General features: G+C 43.1%; 2 protein-coding genes across 4 annotated transcripts in view; both read left to right on the plus strand.

The window, feature by feature from the left end:
* LOC142100820 (adenosine deaminase domain-containing protein 2-like) overlaps window positions 1-23,501 on the plus strand; it is a 1,209,653-nt gene that overhangs the window by 867,564 nt on the left and 318,588 nt on the right. The gene's annotated exons all lie outside the window — the stretch shown is intronic.
* Window positions 1-23,501, plus strand: part of TYW2 (tRNA wybutosine-synthesizing protein 2) — a 91,379-nt gene that overhangs the window by 15,393 nt on the left and 52,485 nt on the right. For all 3 annotated transcript variants that reach the window (XM_075184647.1, XM_075184648.1, XM_075184649.1), the window contains exon 3: window positions 21,368-21,536. In XM_075184647.1, coding sequence (XP_075040748.1) covers window positions 21,368-21,536 — 169 coding nt within the window. The remainder of the gene's footprint in view (window positions 1-21,367; window positions 21,537-23,501) is intronic.

The following is a 23,501-nucleotide window of genomic DNA, read 5'->3' on the forward strand; positions in this document are numbered from 1 at the left end:
GAGATACGTCAGAATGTAGTTACAGAATCTCAGGTATCTCTCACTGCAGGGCAGCGCTCTTCACATGTAGCAGGGGCGAGTGACCAGACAGAATTTGCAGGCACATCCTCACAGAGTTCTCTGACTCATAGTGATGATCGCCCACTTGCAGTCTCCCACAGAGCCAAAAGGGCCTCACTGGATGTAAACCAGGGTCGTAGCCCAGGCTCAGATATCTTATCAGATGAGGATGGGAATATAGTCTCGGATACTCAGGAAGAAGACTCACTGAGTATTATGACCACCTCGGTGGGTAATATTGAAAGCCTGGTGTTAGGTATTAGGCATAGCCTTGGTTTTGCTGACCCTACACCTTCGGCTCCCTCAGGTTTCTCCATTTTCAAAAGCACTAAATCTCAGGTTATGTCTTTCCCACCATCATCAGAGATGGTACAGATGGTGACGGACACTTGGTTTAACCCAGGAAAACAGTTTGTTATGCCGGGTAGATTTAAGAGTTTTTACCCTCTTTCATCAGAGGATTGTATTAAATGGGAGGCGTCTCCTAAGGTGGACAGACCCATTATCAGGTTGTCCACTTCCTCTGCCATTCCTACCCAGGAGAGAGTATCTCTTAAAGACTCCACTGACAAAAAGTGTGACAATGTGCTCCGGTCCGCATATGTGGCTTCCGGTAGCTTTTTAGGCCCACTATGGCAATGGCATGGGCAAATAAGGCGGTGCAGATTTGGGCAGAGCAGTTAATCTCGGCCATCCAAAGTAATGCTCTGCTACCTGATCTCCTGGTTCTCGCTGAGCACATTCAGGAGACGGCGGATTATATGGGACAGGCATCCATGGATGCAGTAGCAGTCAATGCCAGAATTGGCGGCCTTATTATGGCGTCACGACGTTCCCTGTGGTTACGTTCGTGGACGACGGATGCTGAATCAAAGAGGTCCTTGGAAATCCTGCCTTATGATGGAGTCACTATGTTTGGGCCGGAGCTTGAGAAAGTGATTGAGGTAGCCACAGGAGGGAAGAGTAATATTCTTCCTATGGGCTCTCGTAAACCGCGTCAAGCTCGGTTTCGGTCCTTTCGCTCCTTCTCGCAGGGCCGTGGCGGCCCACCAAGGGGTCAGCCGGCGGTTTCCAGAGGAGGCGGCGGCAGAGGTAGGGGCGCTCCCAGGCGGGGAACGTCGCGTCCCAGTGAAAAACCTGCAGCATGACTCTTTGGCCCCCACGCGGGTACCCGTGGTAGGGGCACGGCTTCTTCTCTTCAAGCGCCACTGGTGGTCAGTCACGTCGGACGCTTGGATTCGAGGAGTGGTGTCAAAAGGATATGTTATAGACTTAATCCAGTTTCCACCAATAAGGTTCCTTTCCTCACCGGTGCCCGCTTGTCCCCTCAGAAGTCAGGCCCTGCTGGAGGCAGTGGCGAAGCTTCAGGGGGCGGGAGTGGTGGTTCCGGTGCCGGGGCCAGAAAGGGGTCAGGGGTTCTACTCCAATCTCCTCTTGGTTCCGAAGCCGGACGGAACATTTCGCCCTATACTGAATCTCAGGTCCTTGAACAAGCAAGTGGTAGTCCGGAGATTCAAAATGGAGTCTCTTCGGACAGTCATTGCAGTGATGGAAGAGGGAGAGTTTCTAGCTTCCATCGATATAAAAGATGCGTATTTACACGTTCCCATATGGGAACAGCATCATCGGTTCCTGAGGTTTGCGGTGAGTTCCGATCATTTTCAATTCAGAGCCCTTCCGTTTGGTCTGGCCTCTGCTCCTCGAGTGTTCACAAAAATCATGGCAGTTATGGCAAGTGCCCTGAGACGAAGGGGAGTCACGATAATTCCATATCTAGACGACCTTCTTTTAAAGGCGAGGTCTGCAGAGATTTTATCTCGCCAGGTTCAGACCACAATGGAGTTCTTGGAGGACCATGGGTGGATTCTGAATGTGCCACAATCGTCTCTCATCCCAGCTCAGCGCATGCGCTTTCTGGGATTGGTGTTCGACACAATGGTTCAGAGGGTGTTCCTTCCTCAGGAAAAGATCATCGTCCTCCAGCGGAGAACCAGAGTATTATTGGATCGTCCTCGAGTGTCCATGCTCTCCTGCATGAAACTTCTAGGAACTATGGTGTCGGTGTACGAGGCAGTTCCGTTTGCCCAATTTCATTCCCGGTCTCTTCAGTTGGAAATTCTCCGGAAATGGTCGGGGTCACAGGAACGGTTGGACAGACAATTCATTCTCCTTTAACTCGACTGTCATTAACATGGTGGCTCTCCACGAGCAAGCTAAGCAAAGGTCAGACCCTCTAATCGGGCCCCTGGACCTTAGTGACCACGGATGCAAGTCTTTCATGTTGGGGAGGAGTCACGGGACCGTTAAGGTTTCAGGGACTCTGGTCTCCCCAGGAGTCAGCTCTTCCCATAAACATGTTGGAGTTGAGAGCTGTGCTCAAGACTCTGTTAAAAGCTCAGTGGTTTCTGGAAGGAAAACACCTGCAGATACAGTCGGACAATGCCACGGCTGTGGCTTACTTGAATCATCAAGGAGGAACTCGCAGCAAGGCAGTCATGCAAGAGGCTGCCAAGATTCTAATCTGGGCAGAACATCACGTTCCCCAGATATCGGCGGTATATATCCCGGGAGTGGACAACTGGGAAGCCGATTTCCTAAGCAGGGAGAAAGTTCATCCAGGGGAGTGGTCCCTGTGCAAAGAGGTATTCGCTCTTCTAGTTCAGAGATGGGGTCTACCAGAAATAGACCTCATGGCTTCCAGACTGAATTGTCATGTCCCTCGGTATTGTGCAAAGTCCTGGGACCCTCGAGCATACGCAGCAGACACCATGGCAATTCCGTGGCGCTTCAGGCCGGTGTATCTGTTCCCACCTTTTCCGATGCTGTCTCGCGTTCTGAAAAAGCTAAAAAGAGAACGCGTTCAGGCAATCTTGGTAGCCCCTCATTGGCCTCGCAGGGCGTGCTTCTCAGACATTCTGGGAATGTCAGCAGATCAGCCGTTTCGTCTGCCCGTGCGCGCAGACCTGCTGGTTCAGGGCCCTCTTCATTATCTCGATTTAGATCGGCTGGCTTTGACGGCGTGGCTGCTGAATCCTTAGTTCTTAAGGCTAAGGGTTTTTCGTCACGAGTTATTGCCACCATGATTAGGGCAAGAAAGTCATCTTCTGCGGCTATTTATCATAGGATCTGGAAGGTTTATATCCTTTGGTGTGAATCCAAGGGTTTCTATACTTCCAGGTTTAGCCTGTCTAGACTGTTGGCTTTTTTGCAGGAGGGCCTGGATAAGGGACTCAGACTGGGTTCCCTTAAAGTTCAGGTGTCTGCACTGTCAATTTATTTTCAGCGAAAATTGTCACTTCTGAGTGAGGTTCAGACCTTTTTACAAGGAGTCCTTCATATTCAACCCCCATTTTCTCATCCGGTAGAACCTTGGGACTTGAATTTAGTGTTGAGGGCTCTTTGTCTTCCTCCATTCGAGCACCTTCATACCGCAGAATTGAACCATCTGTCTTGGAAGACGGTTTTTCTTCTAGCTATATCTTCAGCTAGGAGGGTGTCGGAATTGGCAGCACTCTGTTGTAGTTCTCCATTTTTGGTGTTTCATGAAGATAGAGCGGTGTTACGTACTAAACCTTCCTTTGTTCCAAAGGTAGTGTCTAGGTTCCATCTCAACCAGGAGAATGTGGTTTTGGCATTTCGTCCGGATTTGTCGTCTTCAACTGACTCTGTTGATTACGATCTTTATCTACTAGATGTGGTTAGGACTCTCCGGTGCTATGTGGACCGCACAGCCTCTACTCTTAAAACAAAGGATCTGTTTGTTTTATACAACGTCAAGAAGCGTGGTTGGCCGGCGTCTAAACAGACTATTGCTCGGTGGATTACTTCCACTATTAGTCTGGCTTATGTCCGAGCTTCTCGGCCAGTTCCTCAGACGCTTAGGACTCACTCGACCAGGGCTGTTGGTTCATCCTGGGCGGCACGCCATGGGGCTTCGGCTGAACAACTGTGCAAAGCGGCCACTTGGACGTCTGTTCATACTTTTGTAAAGTTTTACAGATTGCAGGCTTTCGCATCTTCTAATGCGAGCTTTGGCAGGAAAGTATTACATGCAGCCGCTCCAGAGCATTCCCTCCCATGAGGCTGCTTTGGTATGTCCCCAATGTCTGGCAGTGTCCCCCAGTGGTAGGAGAGAGAAAAGAGGATTTTTACTTACCGTAAAATCTATTTCTCTTTCTACACTGGGGGACACTGCGCTCCCTCCCTTGCTCTGTAGACAATCTGATTATGAATGTTTTTGATTTACATTCTTCTGCCCTTTAGGCAGCTCCTTATAGTACACTTGGTTAGTCAAAACTGAGGTATCTAGGAGAGGAGGGGCATATCAGAGGAGGGGAGTAAAAATCAAAGAGTTTTTAGTGCCTAAACTCCCAATCCCACTACTATACCCAATGTCTGGCAGTGTCCCCCAGTGGAGAAAGAGAAATAGATTTTACGGTAAGTAAAAATCCTCTTTTTACCATAGACCGTACATTTCTGGAGCTTGGAGATAACCTTTTGTATGCCCTTCAAGGGTGCAATAAAACACTTAATACATTATTTGGAAAGGTACAAGGTACAATAGAACATGTATCAGCTATACAGAATTCTCTACTACAGTTCTTCAAGTTTAACAGGTTCTTCTGTCCAACGCATGTCTTTAAGCTCAGAATACATTTAAACACTTCATGTGCATCAATAGCATCATCCTATGTCTATCGATAATGTCATATACAATCTCCTTCAGCTTGCGTTAATATACACACTTCTAATAATGGCATCAGTTCTTTTCATCAACACTTGTGGGCGGGCTATTGTCTGTTCGTTCTTCCCAGTCTCCCAATACTCAGATTTAACAGTGATCGGCTTGCAAAGCATTGGGAGACTTCAGAATAAGGGACCAAGGTGTCGTACTTTTTTCCCTAGTGACCTCCCACCCATAGCTCGGGTACCTCAAGAATATTTAGTGAAAAGAGAACTAATCCTACTTGATATAATCACTGAGGCACGTGTGAGCACGCCCAGCACTTTGTTTGGTCTAAAACCTTACCCTCCCAAGAATGATAATCATTCTCAAGGATGCCTGCTCAAGTCAGAATATTACTGGACTGGCATCGCTGGGTGTATCTCTTTTCTAACCATGCGGTCGCCGTACTTACGGACGTAATGCTACTCGGACAATAGCCCCTCGCACTTTCTCCAAGCTCCAGGGTTTCCAAATTTTCCTTTACCCCTGAATTGAATAGAGTAATTGGCTGGACCGATTATGCTACTAACTTCTCCTTCCTCCCCAATACCTCCTTATCATTACCCGAACCAGTCTCTGTCACCTGCTAATAATCAAAAGAATTAACCGTCCTGAGAAGAGAAGGAAGTGAGAGAACACAAAACAGGAAAAACTACAACTTCATGAAAACAGGAAAAACTACAACTTCATGCTGGACAACTGTCTTAGCCTTTGGCTCAGGTGCTACTAACTGCATTCGAGGCCTTCCAAGACAGACTCATGAGTGCCCTTGGACCCTTCTCTGAGTGTTGGCCCCTCTGCAGTGGGTGGAATGGGCACCAGTGTGTCTCTGCAACCCTTGAAGCCGTGATGCTGGTAGCCTACACCTGGTACCTGTCTGTCAAATAACCTGAGCCTAAGAAATTTCTGCTCCACAACTTACTCTCCCGATCCAACATCCTGACAGTTAGTGTGACATTTCAGGAAACAGTGTTTTGGACGTTCTTGGTTGCCATCTCACTATTTACCTTCTCTTAAGGTCTAACCTAGCCTCCCAGTTACAATCTCATCTCACGAGGGGTCAAGAACATTTCAAAAACTGACAGGTTAAGAGTCTGCCCAGGAGTGATCTTTTGGTAGCGGGAAAGGACTAGTGGCCGAAGCTATCAGTCACTTCAATCAAGTTCCAACTCTTAATCTATTCAATTCGTTCTACCGAGTACCGTTACTTTATGTTCACACTGGTTTATGGCTATTTGAAAGTATGTGATTTGTTACCACTACTCATACATTATACATCCGTTATTAATAACATGAATACCCCTATCTTCTATTATAACTCTAGGACTATCACATTAAATAACAAAAGCTTTGAGTATGAAACAGTAATACATTAGACACATTTCAATACACCTCTACCCAGACATATTTCATTGGTACACCTGTGTATACTTGAGGATCCTGCATGGTGGTAATTGGATGACGTGCATTTGTTTTACCTGGAGGAAAACCCATCAGCAGGAGGGATATGGGATGGCTCTATTGGTATCATTTTCCTGACATTCTCTTAATCAAGATAGGACGTTGCCGTCCTACTAGTTTGAGACGAAATATCTGGTGCATCCCAATATACTCTTACCAGCTTGCACATACCTTCTGTACCCAGCTGAGCCAGACCATTTGCTGCCTCCTCTGGGACTGGGAAATACCCTCTGGGAGCTACTGGTCTACCTTGTCCATCTCTCCAGAGTCCACCAGACTCCTCACCACATCTCTTCACCTTCCAGACAGTTTATTCCTCAGGTAACACAAATCTTCCTATATTAACCAATATGTGTATGCGTGCATGTGTGTGTGTGTGTGTTCACATTTTAAAACTAAAACAATACAACGAAAAACAAAACATAGATTTGTTAACTGTCACATAAAACCCTGCTGTCTATTTGACAGCTATGTTCACCCTGGTGTGACAGCCATGTATGGTCGTGTGTGTAAGTGTGGACCTTACTAGCAGCTACTTCAGTTGGTAACTGTGTCACTGTATAAAGTCCTCTATGTAGTGTCCTAATCATGTGCTGGTATTGCTATAAAACGATTTCTCAGTCACCTCAACATCGCCCCCTAGACTAGAAAACTGCTGAAGACCAATGTATATCAATCGATTTTCCCTCTGCCAACTCACATGTCATTCTCAGTACCTCACATTCAGCTACTTGACTAAGTGGGAAAGGCAAAGGGGTCTATTTCTATAACACTTTCTTCAAATATAACAGTATCCAGTACATGCCTGTCTAACAGTGAAAAAAATATAAAACATGAAATTTCTACATTTTCTAGGGTTTCACATTATGTTGTATCTTGTGGTAAAAATCCTACTCCAATGTTCTATATCTGTATGCCTAACCTCCAGCAATCTCCTATCCACCCTTTGTGCCTCCATATAAAGGCACATTTTTGTACAGGAGGCACGAATCATAAAACAAAAAAAACAAAACAGATATGCAATCTATAAAACATGAATCGTATTTCCACAACAGAACCTTTCTGCTTAAAATCAGCAGTTTCTATACACATGAAAATAAAACCCCTGACTGTTTCTGTAACTCATGTCAATCTAGTGTGTGTATCTCTGAATTTGTCTTATGTAAAAACAATAAAAATATGTCTTGGCCCCATTGTTGAGACTGTGTCTGATTTTATCTCTACGAGAGAGAGACTAGCGTTTGTGTAAAGAATGAGAAATAAGAAAGCAATGAATGATGGGAATACAAAGATTTGAATACAAACATACATGCAGAAAGGGAGATTTTTACAACAAAATGACAGCTGGATTGGACTCTGACTCTATAGGGAAATGGCTGTATTCATTTAACTATGATCCCTCCCAAGAATGACTAGGGGGTCTTAACCGTGCAATCCAGTGTCGTCCGTCATTTGTTCATTAAGAACTCGGTATCACATTATCTACATACCTTTTCAACGGACTTTCCTAACTTATAATAGAGAAATCATCTGAGATACATAAACGATATTTTGGAGCAAGTATGTATATACTTCATTGTTGGATAATGATTCTCAGCCAAACAAATTATCATGAGACACAGCCTAAAACAAAGAGTGTTCCATTTGTCTATTGTTAATTAGTCTTTCAAGAGTAATTCTTCTATTTCTCTATCTCACCCCTTTTAAACACTAAGTTTATATATCTTCTGTGTACCCTTATCTGTGAGAAGAAAAACATGATAGTTATCTTAAAACAGCAAACAAAACCAACATTTCCATTCTTTACCATCGGCCAGCGATTTAGAAAAACAAACATGTGACAACATAAAGCAAACAAACAAAATCAACAAAGACTACCTTTTAAATAAGTTTCTTTCTACATTTCGCACCTTAATACTTACCACAGATTAACTCTAGAGTCGGCTATATTTCTCCCCCAGAATATTAGTTGTTACAGAGTGTGCAATCAATTGTAGGGGAACCTCTGAGAGAAGTGTACGGCTCCTTTGTGGATGTCTTTGTGATTTCCAACCCAGGTATCCATTCTTCTCTCTACACAGTTCCTACTCATGTGTCCCTACTTACGGCAGTAGAAGCACGTCCCTGTCATGTCTGCACAATGTTTTGCTAGGTGTCCTATTTTATTGCATTGAAAACACTTCCTCAACTCATGTTGTTTCTCTTCCTTTTTACAATTTCTCCTAATGTGTCCTTCTTCTCTGCAATTGTAACATCTCACTATTCTGGGTTTCCTATTATGTGGGTTGTATGCTGGTGGTCATGTGTGCAGTCCCTCTAGTGCTGGGATACTTACCATCATTACCCTATCACTTAGTGTCTCTTTCTGTTCATTTATACTTTTATCATGTCCTATAACTGACTCCCTGAGAGCACTTACAGTGATTCCTCTCCAGTTTGGTAATGAAGTTTGCACCCTTCTTTTCAAGTTTTCCCTGAGGCCATTCATTAGAACTTTAACAGCAACCTCTCTGTAGTGTACATTATCTTTTATATCTGGTACCCCAGTATATTTGCCCATTTCTATTAGAGCTCTGCAAAAATAGTCTGTTGCATTTTCACTATCTTTTTGCTTGATAGTAGTAATTTTACTCCAGTCCACTATCACTGGGAAATATATGGCCAACTGTGTGATTATATGTCTAATATTGTCCTGATTATCATCTTCGGTTAAGGATTCATCCTCCTCTAACATACAATCCTCAATGAACGTTTGTATATCAGTATTAAGAGGAAGACAGGTCTTCAATAATATTCGCCAATCGTTATTAGTTGGCTCGTACACATTACCATAATATCTAATAAACTGCTGACATTTTGTCAAATCTTTCCTAGGAACAGGGAAATCAGACAAAATTGAAAATGTTTCAGACCTAGTGCATTTTAAGGGAACATCACCATCTCTGTCCGCTTTCCCATTGGGAACTGTTGTAGTGCAGACAGGATGTAAGTCTACCAAATGACTAAAACTAGTTGCTGAAATTGCTGCTGCAGTACAATGGATGTCTCCCCCTGTGTTAACCTTTACACTATTCTCACCACTTTCAGCCGCTGCCCCTGCTGGTGGGACCGTCCCTCTTCTTTGTCCTGAAACATTACTTTTAACATTACTTAAAACAACATACAAGTTACTAGTTACAGTTTTTACATTTTTGGTATTGGCTGTACTTCCCGCCCCGACCGAATTTGTCGGGGGCGTGTTTGTGCTCAGTTGGCCACGCTTAGCAACGCACACTTCCGGAATGCTTGTTTCCGGTACGCTTACTTCCGCTGAACACGCGTTTTTCGCCACACTCACTTCTGCGGTGCATTCTCTGCTCTGCCACGTGTTACCTTCCATTTGCCACGATTTTAAACAATGATTATGTGCATTTCTCACTTTCGTTGACTTAATCAACCGTACTTTATCTTTTACGTTATTTTGTACCTCTGCATTAAAACTCCCTATTGTTGGGAAAGGCCTAACACAGTCTTTGGTCATCTCGCCCCTGTGTTGCAATAAGCCGTTGAGTATGCACCATATCTATTACACATACGAAACCTTGCTGAATCCCTAAGGCCTTCTTTAGGCAGTACATTGGCCATCTCTAGCGTATGCTTAGCACCCATGTTGAACAGTTTCTTAGATAGCCCGGCTACCACAACCTTCTATGCGGAACACAGATATACTGATTTCAACAATTGCACCGCTAGAGATCTCTTACTGGCCGTGGACGTATTTGCTACAAGCCGCGTCCACTCGCTTCCTCTTGTCTTAGTTTCTGTGTTAGGGGTCCTTGTCTATCACTGTGGGACCCAAGGGCTATCAGCTCCTCGATGCCCTGGCTAAACCACAAAAATCTGTTGAGTTTATAATAACTGGGAGAACAAAGTCGATACAATCAACCAGCCTTTCCAACATAATTCCTCCTAGCTGCTTCACCAATTCGCACTGATGGTTGTCATGCGGTTAGATCGCACAGGCTACCAATACTAATTATTAGCAAACCTTGCAATCGTTTGGTAGCGCTTTGCGAAAACCACGTTTTCGCATTCGGTATACCTGCCCTGTATACCGTCCTTCAGTTGGGCAATCCGCCTCGTCAGACAGCAACTGAGCACAATGAATAATAAACAGTGTATCTACCTTACAAAATCACACACTATACACCTTTTCTGCGCAGAAAATTAAAAGTTCCCAACAATAGTAATAATGTCTCAGAGGCTTTCACAAGTAATTATACTATGCATATAATAACTATCAAAACGATTGTTCAACCACGTGGCAAATCTACCGGAAGTTCGCGTACGCACAGCCGGAAATACACATACGCTCAGCAATGCAATATACTTTAAAACGTAAAACGACAATAATAAGAAACATTTTTCTTTCTTGTCCCTAGATTCAAATTAGCGTTCCTATCGTTCTATGCAACAACGGACATTCGGTTTCGCAACACACAGTGAACCACAGGTCTTAAACACATTGTGTTCTTTCCTGTTATGCGACGCGTCCGCCAATCCACCCTTTGTTGAGGAACCGAATACCGTGAGCGTTGCATAAATGCCGATAACGTAACTCCTAGACTCATGAGCACCCAATTATTAAAGTACAGTACAGCACAGCCAATACCAAAAGATAAGTACATACCAATGCTATCGCATGCGCTCGCTGCGCACCCACGGGACCTGGTGGACAGTATATCTGTTAGAATACTGTGTCAGAGTTGACTGAGAACCAGGGGGTGTGCAGCGATGGTTATATACAGTACAGTGTTACACTTGAACAATAGAGATGACGTAGATTGTTTCTATAGGTCCAGACGTTGGGTGGGTCCAGGGTAAACAGATCATAGGTTGATTCAATCTAAGAAATCCAAAGGTGGGGGTCGTCTCTCCTTTCATAGCCAGCATCATACAAAGGATTATTCCCTAATATCAATAACTAAAGTATGCAATGTGCGATCTCTTCGCCGACTGCACCAGACAGCTGCTGATGAATAGGGTTTCAGTATGATACCAGACATGCCACCTTTCCCACAACCTGAACCATATATATCACTGAAGCGTACTTATAATCATTATATTTATATATATATATATATATATATATATACACTACCAATAAACCAAATATTATCTGCTCATTAATTACAGTGTAACGGTACCAATATGAATACGAATTATATAGATAACTAAATGTTATAATGCGAGTGTGTGCGTGCGTATTTTACCGTGCGATCGCATCACGCCACGTGTTACGTGGCGTACGATTCGCAATCGCACGGCAAACCAATATTAAACCAATATACTTTCGTTCATCCAATTATACGACTTCGAAAGCATAACCTTACATTTATCTGTGTTAAACCTCATATTCCATTTGGCCGCCCAATCCTCCAGTTTATTTAAGTCCCTCTGTAGAGAAGCTTCATCTTGCTCTGATTTTATTCCCTTACAGCAGGGTTTCCCAAACCCAGTCCTCATGGCTCCCCAACAGTGCAGGTTTTCCATATCTCCTTGCTGGAGCACAGGTGTATTCATTACTGACTGACACATTGTAACAGATCCACAGGTGGTCCTAATTATGTCACATGTGATCCAGAAAACCTACACTGTTGGGGAGCCCTGAGGACTGGGTTTGGGAAACCCTGCCTTACAGAGTTTAGTGTCATCTGCAAAAATAGGAACTTTACTCTCTAAACCATCACCAAGGTCATTATTAAATATATTAAAAAGGAGTGGCCCCAGCACGAAACCTTGAGGTACTCGTAAAAACTTTTGACCAATTAGAAAATGTTCCATTTATCACAACTCTCTGCTCCCTATACTCAAACCAGTTTTCGATCCAAGTACAAATGTTGATTTCTAGACCCAGTTCCCTTATTTTGTAAACCAACCTCATGTGTGGCACTGTATTAAAGGCTTTTGCAAAATCTAAGTAGACCACATCTACTGTGCTGCCCTGGTCTAAGTTCCCACTAACTTCCTTGTAGAAACTAATTAGATTAGTTTGACATGACCTATCCCTCACAAATCCATGTTGATTCCCACTAATAATTGCGTACCAAGTAATCCTGAATACTGTCCCTTAAGATACCTTCCAGTAGTTTCCCCACTATTGATGTCAGGCTTACAGGTCTATAATTCCCAGATTGTGATCTCGTCCCTTTTTTAAACAACGGCACCACATCTGCTATTCGCCAATCCCTTGGTACTGAGCCTGATGATATTGAATCTCTGAAAATTAAGAATAGCGGTCCATATCCTTTTTTTTTTTTTGTCTCCATTCATTTTGTCTGCCCTGTCTGTTCCTGTTTTACGTATGTCTTGTATTATGTATGTCCTTGTCTTCCCTACTGTGGTGCCTTACAAATCTACGATAATAATAATATTATGCCTCTTAGTGAAGCAGTTGATGCACAGAGTAGCATGCCTCTGAAAAATGTGACGTACTTGGGTACATGCTGCTGCTGTTCCTTCTGGTGAAGGCGAATCACAAACCCAGTGGGCTATCACTGTCATATAATCTTTAGTTTGCCCAGTTCCGCTTGTACACATATCCGTGTACAGTGGATAGAATGGCATTTTGTAGCCCAATAATTAAATTTTTGCGAACCTTCTGGTGGAGGTGAAGAATAGCTTTTCTAGTAAAATGGTGTTGTGATGGAATTTGATAGCGGGGACACTCAAGTAATTGTCTAACACCAGCTGCATTAATAGTGGATATTGGATGCAGATCTAATGCTAGCATAGACGCCATGGTGTCTGTGATCCGCTTTGTGACTGGGTGACAGTTTTCATACTTGCAAAGGATTTTTTAACAGTCAATTAAACTACTAGTAGTCTTCTTGGTCTGCTTCTGGGTTGCAGATCCACCCCCAGCAGCAGTGGGCCAAATGCTCAAGGATTCTTCTGAGGAGTCCTGGATAGGGGAGGAGTCATCTCGCATTAGTAACTTGGATGCAGTACTAACTCCAATCGCTTGTGAGGATATCGATGATGCAGGTGCTGGGATGTAGATGAGAGAAGGGAGGTAGCTGATGCTGGACTGCTTGTTGTTATTTTTTTAGCATTAGTTTCTGATTTTCATCAAAAGATCTTTCCATGAACTCTCTTCAAATGGCATAAGATGGATGAGAATCCTAGATGGTTAAGGTCCCTACCTCTACTGACTGTGGCTTTACAATGCTACAAATGGCTAGACAGCTGTTGTCAGAATTTGGGTAAAAATAATTCCACACATAAGAGGTGGATTTTTTGGTCTTATGCCTAGACATGACAATGGCCTTCTTATCACTGGCAAGAACTGCTGCAGTCTTTGTTTGAAAGTGTATGAAAATAATATTGTGACCTGTGAGGTGGCCAAAATTGACTGCAAATGACTTGAAATTAGTGTTATTGAGGTTAATAATAATGTAGGAACAAAAACAAGCAAAATTATGTTATTTTAGCTATTTTTCTAAAAAAAAAAACACAAAACCAAAACACATTTTTGCCAAAATCTGAAGTTAATCCAGATTTAAAACCAGAACACGGGGGTCAGGGAACATCTCTAACCCAAACCCAACGGTCTGAGTCCTAAACATTCCAACACAACACCTTCCCACAAAGACTTATGGGCAGGCCCGGCGCTCCCACTAGGCAAGGTTAGGCACTTGCCTAGGCGCCGGGCTCTGGAGGGCGCCACAGAATGGTAAATGACTTTAAAACTGTGCGGCGACCGCTGACCATACCTGTCACGGCCGCCGCACAGCATTCAGATGCACGGGGAGGGGGGAAGAGGCTATTGCTCACCACCGCCGCCTCTCTGCTCCGTCTCCTCCCCTCCACTCACTAGTGTCAGTGAGTGGAGGGGAGGAGACGGAGCAGAGAGGCGGCGGTGGTGAGACAAGGTAAGGAAAGACTGGGTGAGGAGGGCGCCGATTTGTGCGGGGGGGGGGGGGGGGGCGCCGATTTTGTAAAAATGCCTAGAGCGCCATGGACCCTAGCACCGGCCCTGCTTATGGGGCCAGAGTCAAGCAAAAAAGATGCAACTTGAAAAGGGGGACTAGAAATAAAAAGAAAAAAGGTGGAGAAGGGAGAGAAGTGGCAGGTCCTGACATAATGGTTTCCCTGGTCAAATGGGCAAAACAGTGATACATTTTAAAAATATTCAAAGTGCTGTGCTGTCCCCTGCCAGAACAAGGCAGTCACCAGCAGGTAGTACAAAACAACAGCTAAAGCTATAGAATGTCAGGCATATGGTAAACACAATTGGAGAGACTCGCAGATATATAAACATGAAAAAGGGTTATACAATACCACTAACGTCCATCTGTAAAAAATAAAATAATAAAAATATAACATAGAGCGTAAAGTGCAGAAAGTTCGCAGCACACAGTCGCGAAGAGAATCGGTGAGGAAAGTTGCGGGCCAGCCAGTCAACAGTAGTCCGCAGGGATTTAAAGAAGTGAGCAGTGCCACCTGTCCTCACCCACAGCTGGTCCGGAAAGAGAGTGGCATACAGTAATTGTAAATCCCGTAGTCATCTTTTGACTTGTAAGAATTGCGCTCTGTTCTTCTGGAGGTCAATAGAGAAATCTGGAAAAACAGTCACCCTTTGGTTTTGGTACATCAGTGGACCCTTGTTTCAGACAAGACAAAGAACAGCATCCCTCTCCTTGCAATGAAGAATTTTTGCAATAAAGGTACGCTTGGGCGCACCTGGCAGCTGTCTCTGATTATAAATACGGTGTGCTCTTTTAGTGGTAAAGCCATCTCTCCCAAATAATTGAATCAACCAATCCTCCAGGAAAGTCTTCAGGCAATCTCCCTCCGCCCCTTTGAGAAGGCCCATAAATCTAACATTATTCCAACGTAACCGTACTTCAATGTCCGACATATTTTTGCACCTCCAAGTTGGAAAGTTGTTGCTTCTTAGGTGCAGTAGTGGAACAGCTTCTACTTCACCCACTCTCCCTTATTTTTGCATATCTTGGACAAAATAAGTAAAATACAGGTTGACTTATCCTTGCTGCACCTTCACCCCTCGCTGGTTGTATGGACCATGATACAGACTAGAAAACTGTCTTCCGCCTATTATTGCCAAGCGTGGAAGGTGTATGGTATGACAATCGGTTTTAACCGTTCTTGTATGCTCTTGTTCCTTCAAGTGAATCGCAACAAAGGGCTTCATTTGTCTTCCTTGAAGCTGCAGGTTTCTACACGCTCTATCCATTTCCAGCTCAAGTTGTCAGTTCTAAAGGTTTCGCAGACTCTCCTAGAAGGGGTTCTACTTGCTCAACCCCTTTCTGCACTCTATTGAGCCATGGTCTTTGAATGTCGCCAGTGATTTAGCCCAAGCTGGTTCCTCCATGGCCACAAGCGCAGCTGCAGCCACAGACGAGTGCTGACCGCAGTACTCCGTCTCACATGCCTTACACAGGACATCCAGGTCAGACTGTCCACAATATAATTTAGAGTTACAATTGGCACAATTATAGTGTTGCACAGACTTTCCAGCAGATGTTTTGGAAGTTTATTTCTAAGACATAGGGGCGTATTCAATTGTCGGCTGAAACGGCAAAAATCCCGCTGTCTGCGCGTTATTACGGTAATAGTGCGCGGAAAAACCGTTACTACGGTAATTTTCTCGCTGGATTTCAGCTCGCAGCTCCCTGAGCCGCGAGCTGAAATCCAGCTAACTACTACCGTAATAACGGTAGTGGTTTTTACGTAGCGTGATCTCGGAACAATTGAATACGCCCCATAGTGTTGTATTTTGAAAACATGAACAAGAAATAATGTCAACTATTGACTTGGAGAATGATTTGTAAATACAGAAATTCTCCTATTAAAATGCTTTATAACTGTACAATAGGGAATTATATATACACATATATTACATCATCAAAAGGATTACTAACAACCTGAAGGGAAGTAAACGCTATTCTGTGAAATCAGAACTCGAAACGTGGACGATTTTGTCCTGGGGGTTCGGCAAACTTGAGATTTGCGTAACCTCAGGTTACAGATTCTTATGATTTCTCTCTTTTTAAAAGACAGAAAAAGCAGATGTTTTGTTTTCCGTCATCACCTCATCTCATGGAGATGGTTTCAGAGGCTAGGCTAAAACCTGAGAAAAAGTTTCAGATGACTAGGAAATTTAGATCTCCTTACCATCGGAAGAGTCTGTTAAATGGGCAAATTCCCCAAGGCAGTTTCTCCCATTGCTCATCTATCTAGATATAACCGTGCAGGGAGTAGCCTCACTCTGGGACAGTACAGACAGGAAGTGTGATTTTTCTTGTTAGGTCAGCCTCTGCAGCACCAAAAAGTTTATTGAGACCAATCATGTCTATGCCCTGGGTAAACAAGGCTATTAAAAATGGGCGAAACAGTTGGCTTCAGGCCTCCAAAAGAATAAGCCTAGAGCTGACTTGTTAGATAGGCGGAACACATTCAGGAAGCTTCTGACTTTTTAGATTAGGCATTTTTGAATGCTGTTTTGGTTATCTCCAGACTTTCTGCTCCCATAATTGCAGCTAAGTATTCCTTGTGGTTACGATCCTGTTTGATGGTATCACTCTCTTTGGTTCAGAACTGGAGCAGAATATCCAGGTAGCTATGGGAGGTAGCTATGGGAGGTAAGAGCTCCTTTCTGCCCGTTACTAGTACTAAAGCAAATCTGCCTAGTTTTCAGTCCTTTTGTTCCTTCAGACAGTCGGTCACAGCTTCTGCCACAGGGCAATCTTTTTCCCTTCTGGGAGGTTTTCACAGAGGCTGAGGGTCTGCCAGATGCGGGTCTCCCAAGCCAACTAAAGATGTCTCTGCATGACGGAACGACTGACCACGTCACTGCGGTAGGGGTCCTGTCCTCTGCAGTTTAAGGACCAATGGCAGGAATCAACCAGATCAGCCAGAGATGATGTCCTGTCTGAACTTCAAGGTCCATCTCTTTTGCTCAAAGTCCAGGCATCAGATGGAGGGGTAAACCGATGTTCCAACGATCCCATGGCAGTATCATCTCGTATACCTGTTTCCCATTCTTCTGTGGGTGCTTAAGAAACTCGGAAGGGAAGAGGTTTCACCCATTCTGGTGGCTCCTGATTCTCTGCGCAGAACGTGGTACTCAAACATTCTAGGAATGGCGGTAGGTCCAGATCTTTTGGTACATGGCCCTTTTAGTTGCCACTCTTTAGGTTGTCTGGCTTTGACGTCGTGATTGCTGAAGCCATGATTTTGCCATCCCAGGGTTTCTCGCAAATGGTCACGAGGACTACAATTAAGGCTCAGAAATAGTCTTTCTCTGCAAATTATCAGGTGTCGAAAGTTTCAGCATCCAGTGTTGTGAAGGTGACCGTTTTCACACTTACCACTTTAGTCTCTTGCTACCTTTCTTACAGGTTGATTTTGCTAAGGACCTTTGTGTCTTTTTCCTAAAACTGCAGGTCTTGGCGCTCTAAAACTTCTTTCAGCTCGAGTTGGCAGTTATGAGGGGTGTCCATACTTTTCTGCAGGAGATTCTACATGCTTGCCCCCCCCCCCCTTTTTTGCATCCGGTGAATCCTTGGTTTTGAAGACTCATTCCACCTGGGCTGTGAGGGTGCTTTGTGGGAAACATATAACGAAGCTTATGCTGAACAGCTTTACTGCATGTCTACACTTTTTCAAAATTCTACAACTTACAGGGCTTTGCATCTCTGGGTGTTAACTTTGAGTGCAAGGAGTTACACACAGCTGTTCCAAAGCAATCCCTGTCCTAGCAGCAGCTAGTATGTCCCCACTGTGTCGGTTTCCTCCCAAATCGTAAATTCCATTTCTCTGACTCCATTGGAGAACACTGCACTACCTCCCCCTTGCTCTAGATGTTTGTGGTTGCTGTTTACTTTTCCTTTGGTGATGTTATGCCTTGTTGGCCCTCTCTTCTAGGCTTTGTTATAAAAACTGAAAATGGCTCCCATGGAAGGGGCATAATAGGGGAGAAGCTAGTTACTAAAAATGTTTTAGTGTTAAAGTGCCTTTACTTCAGATTCACCTACTACAGGTCGCAGTGTAGTCAGAAAAACTCCACCCAGAACTAATTTTTAATTTTCTTTTTTTTTTTTTTTTTTCAGGCTGTACTTTTAATATTAGATTTGTGTAAACTGTTTAATAAGTACGCTTTAATAACGCATTTGCTCTGTGGCATACCAGTATTGAAATACTGTAAAATGTGCTTTCAAGAGGTAGTAGTTATATTTATACCCCATTCACACTGTACCAAAATCCCGGGTTTTTCCCGGGGCGAGCTAAAACGACCCGGGTCTTGGTGCAGTATGAATGGTACAAGAGAAAAATCCCGGGTCTAAAAACCTGGGATTTATCGAGGGGTAATTCATAAAATATGTAGTTCTCGTGAACCCCTTTGCTAGAGTCTATAGTTCAAGAGTTCAATATTCAATTCCAAGTTCAAGATGTCACATAACTTGTCTCCTGCACTTAGTTATAGCCACTCCTCAAGAAAATGCATGAAAAAAATAAATAAAAGATATCATAGTGCAACTTGTATGCTCCAATGTAATTAAAATCTTTTAAAAACCTTTAGCACCAGTGCAGAGAATAATGGAATCCAAAAAGACACCTTGTGATATATTTCTTGGCCCCTCTTGGGTATGCACTTACATGTAAAAAATCAATACTACGCATAATATATCAAATGATCATCCGATGGATTCTCTTCCAATCCAGTTCTCCACTCCGTTCCAAAATGACTCAAATGGGAGTAAAAAATCTCTCATAGCATAAAATCTTTATGACATTAATTGAAAAACAAATAAAAACAGACTGAAGCATATACAGTTATACAGCACCTGAAGTGCTAGTGCCAAATGGACTCTTACCATCAGTATGTTAATAACAGGCATGTAGAAAGAAGAAAATGTGTGGGAAACAACCCCGAATTGCCGGCTGAATATCCACACATCCCGCACAAACGGAGTTGACAAGAGAGAAATCCCAACTCTACACGTCTGACATGACTTGGTACCCACCGGCGCGTTTCGATTCACAAATCTTAAATAGTCATACATGAGCTCTAAAAACGTAATAGATAGATTTGGAATAGAATAATTATATACCAATCCTATCATAGTCATTGCTTGTTGTAACGGTCTGTAATTTTCCTTAAAGTGTCAGCAGAAAGTGTATACTTCCTTGGATAGTAGGCACTTCTGTTACACAGAGGATGTGAATAAAAGGAACAAAACACTTATCTCTTGAAGGCCAGCACAGCACATTTGTTGAGTGGTTTCGTTTCATAAAGTGTACCAGCACATCTTGTTCCTCCTCATTACATTGAATGATATACCCAATGTACCAGATGTTATCATACACTGCTGCTATGTATGTTCCAGGTTGCAGATCACTTTTGTCTGCATTTTTTGTGACTGTGGTCATAGTGACACTAACTCTGATTCCTGCTGTCTTTATGTTGTCTGATGACAATCGATATATGTGTAGCTCATCGTTACTAATAGGCCGAAATCTGTGATGAGAGCGTGTTCCTGCCACAGTCTTCGCTGTTTCTAGATGACTATGACATTAAATTCTTCTGCAGTCTGCTTAATTGCCCAGCTGTTTGGTGCCAGAGTTAATATTTTTATTACTTCTTGTTGTGGCGCCTCTTCACACTTTTGTTTTAATTTATATATCACACTCTATAAATCATCACAACCTAACCATTTGCTTACTTTGATTCTAGTGATGTGCTAGGAAGAGACAACATTTCAGTGAAAGGCTGTACTTGCCTGCTCTTTGTTTCTTTTAGCATATATCTCCCGGGGGTAAATGTATGAATCTCCGGATTCTTCATCTCCGGCGTGTTCAGCCTCTTCAGCGCTTAAATTTAAAGCGGCGCTTTATTATTATTTTTGCAGCCTTTGCTGAGTCACATTTATTGCTACTATCCATGTGGACTGGGAAAGTTTTGCAGCACAGAGTTTTCTTGCGTTGTATTTCATTTGGTACGCAATTAAAGAAACAGCTTGGGTGAACAAGCTCTTACATGCAGCTGATGGCAACTGTTTTCTGTTACCAGTCATTTTAGCGAGAGGTGGCTAATACCGCTTTCATTCTGCCGTCCCGGCAATATCCCGGGTTTTTCAAGCCGGGTTTTTGCCGGGTTGACCCCATTCATACTGCACAAGTCTGTGCCCTGGCAATTTGTGGGAGTCATCACCAGAGCAGTTTTCATTGGCTGAAAAATGAAGACTGGATGCTGCTCCAGTGTTTAAATCCTGGCAGAAAAACCTGAACTTTGCTTCCCTTCACACAACTAGTATTTCCCAGACTTTGTACCTCTGTAATGTGGGATATCAGCTACATCAGACACCCAAATAAATACACAGCACTGCCCTTTAATCAGGACAAGTAACCTTTAAAGGGAAATATACTCTATCTATTAGCATGATTTATATATATATATATATATATAAAAAAGTACAATAGTGATGGTATGCCTTCTCTATATATCTCCAATCATGTATACCCAATGGTATATTTATGTATGTAATAGCCATTAATAAAATTTCTGTAAACTGCCCTTCTTTTCATATACATTCTTTGTATTCTCCTGCTTTAAATCCTCCAGAGACAGGCAGACAGCCAATCATCTTGTTTTCTGTGCAACCCGGGTTGAAAAACCAGGGTTGCACCATTCATAGTGCAGGCAACCCGGGTCCGACCCGGGAATTACCCCTCGATAAGTCCCGGGTTGAAGACCCGGGTTTTTAGACCCTGGATTTTTGACTTGTACCATTCATACTGCACCAAGACCCGGGTCGTTTGAGCTCGCCCCAGGAAAAACCCGGGATTTTGGTGCAGTATAAATGGGGTATAAATGAGTCTGATTATCTGTCTGTTCCTCCACTGAGATTACTGACATGAAGCTTCCCACCTGTTCACAAATTTATCTCAAACACTGATAAGCTCCTGAAACATGTGTGTGTATATATATATATTTGTAAATGTTTTTAGTGGCTCTTCTCTTTTTTTTAAGACATTTTTTATGGTGTATCGGTCCTTTTATGTGTTTCTGAATGGTATATACTAAAATTGCTCTCTCCTGTCATTTTATTATAGAGAGTACTTAGAGAAGTCATGTATTCTGGATAGTCGTTATCGTGCACAAAAGCTTGATGATGGCACAGTAGCCCTGCCAGTGCTGGAAAAAAAACTTAACGTGTCTCTCTTAGAAGATCTTATGGAAAATGTAGCCCCTGGGAGCTCTTGCAGGGAAACTTTGATCACAGTGAGTATTTGGATGATATTTGTGCTGGCATTCTTGTACTCCATGACTAGTTGTTTGATCATTTTCTTTTCTTTACATTACTTGAAAAACGTATTACAAAGAAGTTTAATAGAGTGTAAGTAACTTTCAAACAGTAAACTGGATCGAGGAAGCTGGGAAACATTGTCCCCCTCTTTACCCCTTTTGGTTCTTATCTACGAGAGATGGGAAAGAAAGTGTTAGGTTGACCAGGTTATGAATATATGTCAGCTGAAGTATACAGCAAATCAGTTTTACTGGTTTCCTTTTACAAAAGATTTTCTAAGTCTAAACTGTGATTTGTTTGTTAAAATTTAGCAGGTGAGTTGTAAATTATAGGTTTTTGGCTCTGAGAAGATATTAAGGCAGAGATGTTCAAACCCAGTTCTCAAGAACTACCAACAGGTTATATTTTCTGCCAGAAGATCACTCCTGGAAATAACTGGAGCTGAGCAGTTGTGTCTCTCAATGCCTGTGCTGTACTTGTGGCTGCCTTCCTAATACTGGGCTGAAGCTCCTCTCATATGGTATTCTCCCGAAAAGGCTTCTGCTGCTGTCTGGGGGGCTAAGTACCTAATTTTTTAGAACATTATTTATATTCTGTAAATCCCTATATTTCGTATGTGTGGGAGATTGTAACAAGTACTGTCCTCTGATTTACTCTAAAAACCAGAGGAGAGAGGACAGATGCCATAAAGGCACTATTGCTTTGATTCTATATTCAAGGAACTCTTTGTTGGGGGCTCTGCAGTTTATAGATTAATTCTAGATCAGCTTCTGTCACTGTTTGGACTTGCTGTATCTTGTATAATATATCTGAAAAAGGAACCAGTTCTAAGGCCAAAGCTAGAGAAGGGAATTCTGTTATGTATTTTCCCTTTTTCAGGTACCAAATAAAATGCATTTAAATAAAATGCATTATCCATAAACCTGGTGTGTGGTCTGCGTAGGGAACGACTGACACAAGCACATCTTTGTGTGCGCTTGGACCAGTCTCTTTGGAAACAGTTACCTAAGTCATGTAAGGTTCCTCAGCTATGGCCCAGGATGAACCTACATGGTCTGGGACGCTGGAGTATTCTGGGGTTGGCACACATTTCTTTTTTTTTTATTGTAAAGGCTTCTTGAGGTTCAGAGGCCGTGTAAGCGCAGTAGGTAAGTCAGGTCCATCTAGGTGAGAATTCTTGCAGGAGGAGAGAGAGCTTCTAAGAGAGTCATACCCAGAAGACCCTGCTGAATTAAAAGGCATGCCCTTTGGAGGTCAGGGCATTGATGAATCGGATATGACAGTCTGTCAGGCACTGGATATGTTAAATCCTGGATGATTCTCCAACTTCTGAGGTGGCATTTTTTAAAAGGAAAAAGAAAATGGTTGTTTATTTTCCGTCAACGTTTAACTTATTGGAGCTTCTTGGGGAGGATGGAATGGACCAAAACATTTTAAAGTCCATTTTTTTGGCTGCTGGTGCAGCTCTCAGGCCTGCTTTGTCATGTGGGCTTCCAAGGCCATGGAGAAATGGTCTGAACAGCTTCTGGATGGTTTGCACTTTGACCGTCCCAGGTCATAGTTGCTCTTGCTGGTGAATCATATAAAAAAAAGCATCAGACTACCTGGGTGATGCAGCCTTAACTGGCTCAAGGATCCCTGCTTTGGCAGTCATACTCTTACTTGCCATGCATACTCTTTGGCTCTGCTCCTGGGAGACAGATCTGGAGTCCAAGAAATCCTTGAAGCTCCTGTATGAAGGTACAGTCTTGTTTCAATCTGAACTTGATAAAACTTTCTGTCAGGCTATAGGAGGAAGGGGCTCTTTCCTCCTGGTTAGCATGTACAAGACAAATGGACAGAGGTTCCGTTCTTTTTGTGTTACCTCTTGTTCACAAAGTTCTTCCAGGGGTCTGTTCTTTTCTGCATGTGCTGGACAACAGATGGAAAGACAAGCCTGG

Source organism: Mixophyes fleayi, chromosome 9 (assembly GCF_038048845.1).
Source record: "Mixophyes fleayi isolate aMixFle1 chromosome 9, aMixFle1.hap1, whole genome shotgun sequence".
Lineage (NCBI taxonomy): Eukaryota > Metazoa > Chordata > Amphibia > Anura > Limnodynastidae > Mixophyes > Mixophyes fleayi.